At 48.4% G+C, this 8,735-nt stretch overlaps 1 protein-coding gene across 2 annotated transcripts in view; it reads left to right on the forward strand.

Annotated features, from left to right (window-relative positions):
• CARMIL1 (capping protein regulator and myosin 1 linker 1) overlaps window positions 1-7,330 on the forward strand; it is a 197,679-nt gene extending 190,349 nt beyond the window's left edge. The window contains exons 36-38 of one of the 2 annotated variants that reach the window (XM_084280476.1): window positions 542-684; window positions 3,045-3,189; window positions 6,254-7,330. In XM_084280476.1, coding sequence (XP_084136602.1) covers window positions 542-684; window positions 3,045-3,189; window positions 6,254-6,390 — 425 coding nt within the window. In that variant the 3' untranslated portion in view covers window positions 6,391-7,330. The remainder of the gene's footprint in view (window positions 1-541; window positions 685-3,044; window positions 3,190-6,253) is intronic. The other variant, XM_084280477.1, reaches the window with a different exon arrangement.
• Window positions 7,331-8,735: the final 1,405 nt, after the last annotated feature.

Genomic DNA, 8,735 nt, shown 5'->3' on the forward strand with positions numbered 1-8,735 from the left:
TTTAGAAAATCTTTGCAGGTGCTATCATGTTACATACTGGCAGTTTGCTCCTGGAAGTAGAGAGTTCCGTAGGCTCTGCATGAAATTTGTTTCCCTGGTTCACTTCTATGCCTTATAACTGTAAAATTGGACATCTAAAGTGATCAGTTCATTATGTTTCAGGACAATAAAAATATAAATAGAACAAATATTTCCAGAAATCCATCCAAAATAATTTTCAGCTGCTCTTTACAAATTGCATATTTGTATCTTACAGGGAATTCAATTGGTCCCATCAGATTTCTCTTTGTGCTGCTGTGGCAGCGCACATGAAATATGCTGACACTGAGATCTTTGCTTCAGCTGTTAAAATTCTTTCACCTGGACTTGAGGGCCCATCATGCTTTCTCTTGGCATACTATAAATTCTTTTCCTGACACCGATTTTCTAGCTGTTTCCTGTTTGTGTATTGACTTGAGGCTTGGCCCACTGTAACAGCACCATTTCTGTGAGGTACAGTACAAATATATCTTCTCACCCTTTTGTTCATGATACTCCACAGAGGATGCTCCGGAGTCTCCCTCTGGCCCCAGTTCCCCAAAAGTTGCCCTGCTTCCACCTGTGCTGAAGAAAGTTCCTTCTGATAAAGAAAAGGATGGTCAAAGCAGCCCCACAGTCAGATCGTTTTCTCAAGAAGGTAGGAGTGTTAGTATAACCATTGTTCCAGCCTGTTTGTTCTCTACAATTTGATGTGTCATTGTCCCCTGATTTGTTTTCACTTGGAAGGGAAGAGAGTTACTCACTTGGAGGTAAAAAGAGCAAGGAAAGTGTATCTGGTCATATGTTTCTCATCTCCTCCACCCATGGGTTGGTGCTCTGTGTTTTCACATAAAAGATGAATCCCTTGGTATTCATGTAGCTGAACAATTAAGGGTCTCTTGTGTATATTATGGTGTAGTTTGGTCTTAATTGAGATGCTGATCGGTATTGGTCAAACACAGCAATGTGAAGTGCAGCTCTGTGGTTCAGCACGTTTCCAGGGAGCAGCCAGGACTTTGTTCCTCACAGCCAGCCCGTTGCTGTTTGTGCTCCTCACATCTGCACGGTCATTGCAGGTGACCACGTTCTCCTTGGGTAGCAATTCTCTGTGTGCCAGGGCACAGCTTGGTACCTTTCATGCACAACAGCAGGCTACTGCCTTGTCTTCCCTGCTGTTCACGTGTATGCTGGATTTCTACTTTTGCTGATGTGTTTCCTTGCTCCGTCTTGGCTCTTAGAAGAGCTAAGGCTTCCTCTGGTAGCAGAGGATACATGGAGAAGTAGTCACAGAAATGTTACTCAGCGTGGTGTTAGCTGGCACAAATGACAGGATTTGAAATCTGGGAGTGAGAGTTTTTCCTTCCTGGGATTCCCCTCAAGGAAGATGATGAGTGGGCCCTGTTTCCATCCAAGCTGATTCCCATCACCTCAGCTGTGAGATAAGGAGTGCTCTTTCACATGCTTTTCCTGGTGTAGGATGGGGGCAGGTAAGTCAAGGCAGATATGTAACGCTGGGTTCTGAAGCTTAAGCTACCCACAGAGCCCACCGTTACCCTCAAGATGGAGAGGAGGGGCAAAGCCAGCCACAAAACAAGATGGCCCAGGGGTGTATTTTGAGAAGATTCTCCCTTTCTCTTCTAAAACTACTATTTCCTTTATGAAACAGCTCATCTCACAGTCTGGGTGTTGCTGTGATTGGAAAATTGTGGCTGTGATGGCTACCATTTGGTGGTCGCACGTCATCACACGTGGGGTATTTCTCTGAAGGTTTTGACTCTCACTTCACCCACCAGTATGATGCTACTGGGCTGTCTCATGCCATAGGGGTAGCCCAGCACCACCGTGGCTGTGGCATTATGGGGGCCTGTGAGGCAGCACAGGGCCTGGTTATTCCCCTGTTCCCTCAGAGCGGTGTGGAGACAGGCAAGCTGGGCTGCAGCTCAGGGATCAGACTCTGCACTGGTGCTATCATGTTGAGAACAGTTGCAGCCAGAGGCTCTTGCCACAACGGACTCTCTGAGCTGCTGATACCTGCATGTGCTGGGGCCCTGGCTTTCTCACCAGCCTCTGAGAGACAACTCGTTACTCCCTAGCTAGAGAAACGCGGTGTAAAGGGGCTCGTTGCAGGTACACTTTACCGTGGGGTTAACCTCACCATTTCTGTGCTGTATGCCCTCTCCATCCCCCTGTCGTGAGAGGGGAGGCTGTGTTGGAGAAGCAGGGAACGTGGGATCGTAACTTCTGTGTTCCAGTGGTCTCTTAACACAGTAGCAATTTGGCGAGGTGTTCCTGTTTGCCTGTCCGTACGCAAAGGGGGTCGGATACCCTGCCTGCCCCAGCCCTCGCTACCTTACACCTCCACAGCCAACTTGCCAAACACCCCGGGGTTTCCTGGTTGCCTCTGTACTGATTTTATCAGCAACAGTTTAGAATGGCTAAAGCTGGGTTTCTAGGTCCCACCTGGAAAACACCTGCTGTGTTTTGCATAAAATTGTTCAGGAAAGAGGAAATTCTGTTGTGGGGTTTTTTGGGTTTTTGGGTTTTTTTAATTCTTCCTCAGGTTTCCCTTTTTATTTATTTCTGTCCTACTTCCTCGTTCAGTCACTCATCCATCCTTGCTCCTCGCTGCCTTCCAGGCTAGCGTGCTCTATTTATTTATATCTGCAGCCAGTAAATCACTGCAAATCTGCCTAGGTTAGTAAACAAAATTATTCCTCCTGCAAAAGCAAGCTGCAAATTAGATGACACCTGATTATGCAGTTGCTTTATGTTCATGAGTTTAGCTGTACTATATGGGACAGTCTCAAAATACAGCTCTTTATGCAGTGTACCCGCAAGATTGGGCTGCAGTTACCAATGTATGCAAGTACCTGGACTAAATTTAAGCAAGCATCTGGTATATTGAGTGCTGCTCCTTTGAACAGTTGATGAAATGGGATGGATAAATGAAACTATTTCTGTTCCTTTCTGTATGTGGGCCCACAGAACAGCTTAGGGCTGTACATTAATCCTTTTCCCTGCTACAGCAAACAGGAGATTGTCAAAAAAGAGATACGGCTCGTGACGATGCCAAGGCATCTGGCAGTGAGAAAACCACTTTGGGGCAGTGTTCTACCAGTGCAGAAGAGGAAGCCAACGTGCTTGGGCAGAGGGAGGCACAGCCAACTTCTGGTTAGAAGCTTCATTTCTCATCGAGACGGAGCTAACGATCACTCAGGAGACTGTAGTAACGAAGCAGCCAGAAAAGGGTGGGGGTTTGCCCCTGGGTTTTGAGAAAGATGATTAGTATCCATGAGATGTTTTACCTTTCTGTCCCCATGGGAACTACCTGGTGTGAACAATTTCCAGGCAAGAAACGTGCCTGCATTCTTTCCTTCGTGGCAGCAGTACCACGGAGCACAGGCAGCCCCTCTGCAGGAGAGGGCTCGTTACCATTGCGGTTGCCCATTGCGGTGAGGCTGGCGCGCCGCTGCGTAAGCGCGCGGCAGGTAGACTGACCATGGCTCCGTGTGCTTACCTACCTTTCCTTGTTAAGATGTGCACAATGAAGTGTTTTGGAATACATCTCAGCCTGAGCATTGTTAGTGCTGGTCTCAGCATGTCATTCACAAACTGGCTAGATGGGCCTTATTTCAATGTAGCACTTGGCTTTTCAGCTGCGTAATGGAACAATAACCCCACCAAAAGAACCCAAGCCCAGCACAGTGCTGCGTGCTGGGGCTGTGCTTCCTCCAGAGCAGCTTTGAGCTCATTCAGCAGGCTGTAAAAATGTCTGGTTGATCCTGTGTGTTTTTAAAATACCAAAGCTCCTATTCTCAAATGGTATGTGCTTCCATCCTTCCCTTCACCTCTTACCTGGTTTGTTTAAACAATGATTCAATGTTACTCTCTTTCAGAAGTATTTTAATGAGGTGCTTGAACATCTTCTGCAATTACATTTTTACCCCCATTTTTTTCTATTTATAAGACATCGTGTATTGCTTTTGTAGCATCCTCCACCCAAGATATAGGAAGTGATTTCCTTTTCCTACTGTAGAATCAAACTTAGCTCACCCACATTCAGAATCTCTCCTTCCCACCCTAATCAAATTACTGTATTTTATTTTTTTCTGAGAGATCTCTCTGATAAGGTAAGTTTTAAAAGCTGGGATGCTGTCGCAGATCCAGGCAGGTCACCTGTGTCACGGTTTCATCAGGCCAAGCATAAACTCTGGTGGCCTGTTTGAGGTGTGCATGGACTTAAGTGCCTGATATATATTTCAGGCATTTTGGGGGCAAACAACCTGTCTTGATTTATCAGGCCGTAAACTAAATGGAAGCTGCAGTGTGTGTTCTGGGTTCTGTTTGAAGAGCGAGTGGGGGTTCAAACAAAGGCCGTGTAATTATGAGGAGGTACAAGGATCAAGAATGACTCAGAATTCTATCTCCAGGCAATTCTTTCTTTGAAAAGCAGTGGTGGTTGGGAAGGTGAGAATGCCTAGATTTTTTACAGATTTGTAAATATCTTAATCCTCTCCAGTTCCATTAAATAGCTTTAAAAACCTTCCTCAAAATCCTTTCCTCCTCTTTCCCGACTTGCAAAGCCAGGATAAGAACACAGTGAGCGTGTAGCTGCTGGCTCTAGTTTCCTCCCTGATTTTGGCTGGTGCAAGTAAGGAAACCTGTATTTTAGACTCAGGAGAATTATTTGGGTCACAAATGCGCTGTGTGTGCGGAGGGAGGTCTCTGCAAGATGTTGTTGGGTACGTCCATTCTGCTTTCATCGGGGCAGAGACCCAGAACCGGGAAATGCCTGTGCCAAACAACAAGGGGCCAGAGCTTCCTATCCCCTGTTCCACGAGCCGCTTGCGTGCACCAGCGCTGCCCGGGCAGTCAGGCCAGCTTCCCAAGGGATACAGGGAGCATCCCCACTGAGGAGGCCCTGGCAGATGCCTCAGGATTCTCTCTGCATCTTCCCACTCCTGGCAGACCCTAACGCAGCCTGGCACCCCGACTCGAAAGGGCTGCGGAGGTGTGTGAGCGGCAGACTGCCGGTTCTCTGCGCACCGGTGACAGGGCAGGCTGTCCCTTGCAGCGGTGGGGCTCTAGGGGAGCGAGGCACAGGGAAGGGGAGAGAGGTGGTGCCTCATTCAGAGACACACGCCCAAGTGTGAACAGGCACAAGGATCCGTGAGAACCCGAGCCAGGCATCCTGGTGTGAAGTGACGTGGAGCGGGGATGGTCTTGTAACTCTGATGCTTAGTTGTGAGATGACTTGCCACCAAGTCACGTTTTAAGGCCACCATGTGTTTAAAAGTTCATTTTAATTGGAAGGATGGGATTTCTAAAGCAATCAGTCCTTGCATAACGTCACCCACATTGGTGTGTGTCATAACACTCTTGTTACCATGGCGATTTTAGACCACTGATTAGATTGGAAATCTTAACAAGGTTTTATGACCTTCCTTCCATTTCCTTTCAAACCTTACAGATTTGGGACCTTACTGAGATTTTGGATTGCTGGGCAAACAAAACGGTGCTGTGTGCTTTAGATCCTGGGGAAGTGGGTCGGTCCTCCTGCTTTCTCCAGGGCCGAGCACAATGAGGTGCAGAGCCGCGGTCTCTGTTGGAACAGATGAAGTTGCACTCAGAGCCACAGTGTCCCCCCCTGATCAGGGAACACAGGGGTTTAGGAAGGGGGATGCTTCTGGGCTTGGCAGCACTGGCAGGGCAGTGAGCATCATTTCAGGTAGCTTGGATGCCAAGGTGAATGTCTGTCCTGTTTAAGGCTGCTGAGTGAGAAGGGAGAACATGGATGCATCCTGCTAGGAAGACAGGCCTGCCTGGGATGTACACTGCTGGTCTGAGGGGTGTCCAGCGGGGAGATCCTCCTGAGCATTCAGGAGGGCATCATCTGATATCCAGTCCAGCCTGAAAAAAAGGCAGCTCTACTGGTTTTGAAGTGGTGTGATGAGGAGGAGTGTTCATCTGTGTCATAGCAGAGTGCTGTCTTGCATGTTTCACCTTTGCCTGCTTGGCAGCCTGCTGTGGGGTAAAGTTTGCTCAAACTCTTTCCCTTCCCACTCACCTTTCTCTGGGTTGAAGAGTCAGCGTCCCTGCGCTGCTCCCGCTGGCTCAGAGGAGTCTGGTGGGAGCAGGAGCAGGCCCTGCGCGCGGGAATGACTTCTCTTGCAAATCATTTCTCTTGTTCTCCCTTCTACAACCCTTAGTGAGACCTCTTTCTGTTTTGTCACAGCTGCAAAGAGAAGCCCTGGGCAGCAGTCCCACGAGTTCCAGGAGCTGAAGCAGAGGTCCTTAAGTAAAGACGGCCACCAGGGAAGCAAGTCCAGTGACTCTGGCGAAGAAGCAGATAAAGATTTTATTTTTGTTTAGCAGTCAGTGCCGGCGCTTCGCAGCGCGAGAGCTTTCCCTAGCAACCAGGGTACAGCAATCCACAGCCCTCCTAGCCAGCTGCTCTTTCACCACAGGTACATCTCCAGGCAGAAAGCCCGATCTTCCCATCGCCACTCCCAAGTTCCGCTCGCTCGGCGCTGATTTCAGTCCTTACTCGCGGCTCCGCGCGGCGCGGGCGCTCCTCTCCACGCCTTTGCTAAAGCCAGCGGCTCTTTCCTGTCTTCTACTTGAATTTCCTCTGAAGCAGCTACAAGAGAGCCCCCCGCCCTAAGGGCATTTAGAGGGAGCGAAGCGAGTTAAGTGGACGCTGTCTCACACAACCACACTGTACAGCAGGTAATGTGTTGTACTGCTGAATGTAAATGTGTCAAATCTGCACGTGACTCACCTATAAATATCCTCCTGCGGTATGCAATTGCACATTGTAATTATATTAAAAAGAAATAAAAAGAGCACACTAATAAAATAATTTGTATAGATTATATATATTAAATGCCTGGGTATGGTTTTTACATTCTCCCATCGGGAGCTTCTTTCTTCCTGTTCGCGGTACTGTACATAGAGCTCCCGCGCTTCCATTCGTGTACTGTCAGAAAGCACAACAGAGAAGGATTGGGATGACGTATAATCATGGTATGCTTCCACACTCGTATAGTAATGTATATAGTTGACTGGAATGAGGGCAATTGAAATTTTATTAATTATTGGTGTTTTCTAGCGGCCTTCCTGGGTTCTGTCTGCATATTAGCTTCCTTTCAATGTGTAACTCTACGGGGAAAAATAGTTTGACATCTGTAAAAACATTTCAGCTTTTTGGGGGAGGGGGTGCAGATTTCACGGCTTCCCACTTACGTTACAGGTCGAAGGGATTTTATTCATATGTATATTTGTAACAATAAAAACTGATTTTACAACTGAATCTTTGGCATGATGGCGCTGTTTCTGGTGTGACGGTCTCTGCTGTCCAAGTGATGCCGTTGGGTCAGGTGGGCAAAGCACGAGTTAAGGCACAACCCACAGAGTTATCTTTCTGCTTCTGGTAAAATGTCCATTCCTGCTGGATGGATACACATACATATACTCTTCGTGAATTTACTGAAAGAAGATCTCTTCCCTTGGGCTCTTTGGCAGAGCAGCCTTTGGGTGAGGCAGGAACACCTGCTACCAAAATTCTCCCTTTGGGTTCTGTAGGGCAGAGTAAAACTCTTTTGGTAACTCTCTCCCGAGAGCGATTGCCCTGCCCGTGCTGTGGCTTCACAGAATTCTAGGGTTTGGAAGGGACCTCCAGAGATCATCAAGTCCAACCCCCTTGCCAAAGCATGTTCCCTAGGACAGGTCGCACAGATAGGCATTAAGATGGGTCTTGAATATCTCCAGAGAAGGAGACTCCACAACTCCCTGGGCAGCCTGTGCCAGGGCTCTGTCACCCTCACTGGGAAAAAGTTCTTCCGCATGTTGGTGCGGAACTTCCTGTGCTCCAACTTGCAGCCATTGCCCCTTGTCCTGTCCCCACAGACCACTGAAAAGAGGCTGGTCATTTCCCCCTGTGTCCCACACTTGAGATATTTATAAACATTAATCAGATTCCTTCTCAGTCTTCTTTTCTCCAGGCTGAACAGTCCCAGCTCACTCAGCCTTTCCTCGCAGGGGAGATGCTCCAGGCCCTTAATCACCTTCGTAGCCCTGCGCTGGACTCTCTCCAGGAGATCCGTCTTTTTTATACCAGGGAGCCCAGAACTGGACACAATACTCCAGGTGGGGCCTGACCAGGGCAGAGTAGAGGGGGAGGATCACCTCCTTTGACCTGCTGGCCGTGCTCCTTTTAATGCACCCCAGGATCCCATTGTCCCTCTCAGCCACCAGGGCACACTGCTGGCTCATGGCCAACCTGTTATCTGCCAGGACCCCCAGGTCCTTCTCCGCAGAGCTCCTCTCCATCACGTCATCCTCCAGGGTAGAAATGCCTGAGTATAAATGCTCAGACACCTGCCTGTCAGATGTCCTCGTATCTGGTCCCCAAGTACACCATCGCCACGTCTCCTGTTGCAGTTCAGAGGGCTGGTGTGTCAAACCGGTGGCCTTGTTAACCTTGTGGAAACGCTTCGCAGGGGTTCCAACCTCAAAAGAAGCTGGGAGGTGATGGAAGGGAGGTTCTGAAAGCTGGCATTCGTACCTAGGACAGTGGGGTCTTGAAATTCTGCACTCACCTGTAAGCACTGAGAGAAAGTTGCTCGTTTTCACTTGATTTGTTGGGTATCAGTGAGAACAGAAGACAAACTGCAGGGAGAGCTTAAGATTCTTGTATTAGAAAGGGAACATAATCC

Source organism: Gallinula chloropus (assembly GCF_964237585.1).
Source record: "Gallinula chloropus genome assembly, chromosome: 2".
Lineage (NCBI taxonomy): Eukaryota > Metazoa > Chordata > Aves > Gruiformes > Rallidae > Gallinula > Gallinula chloropus.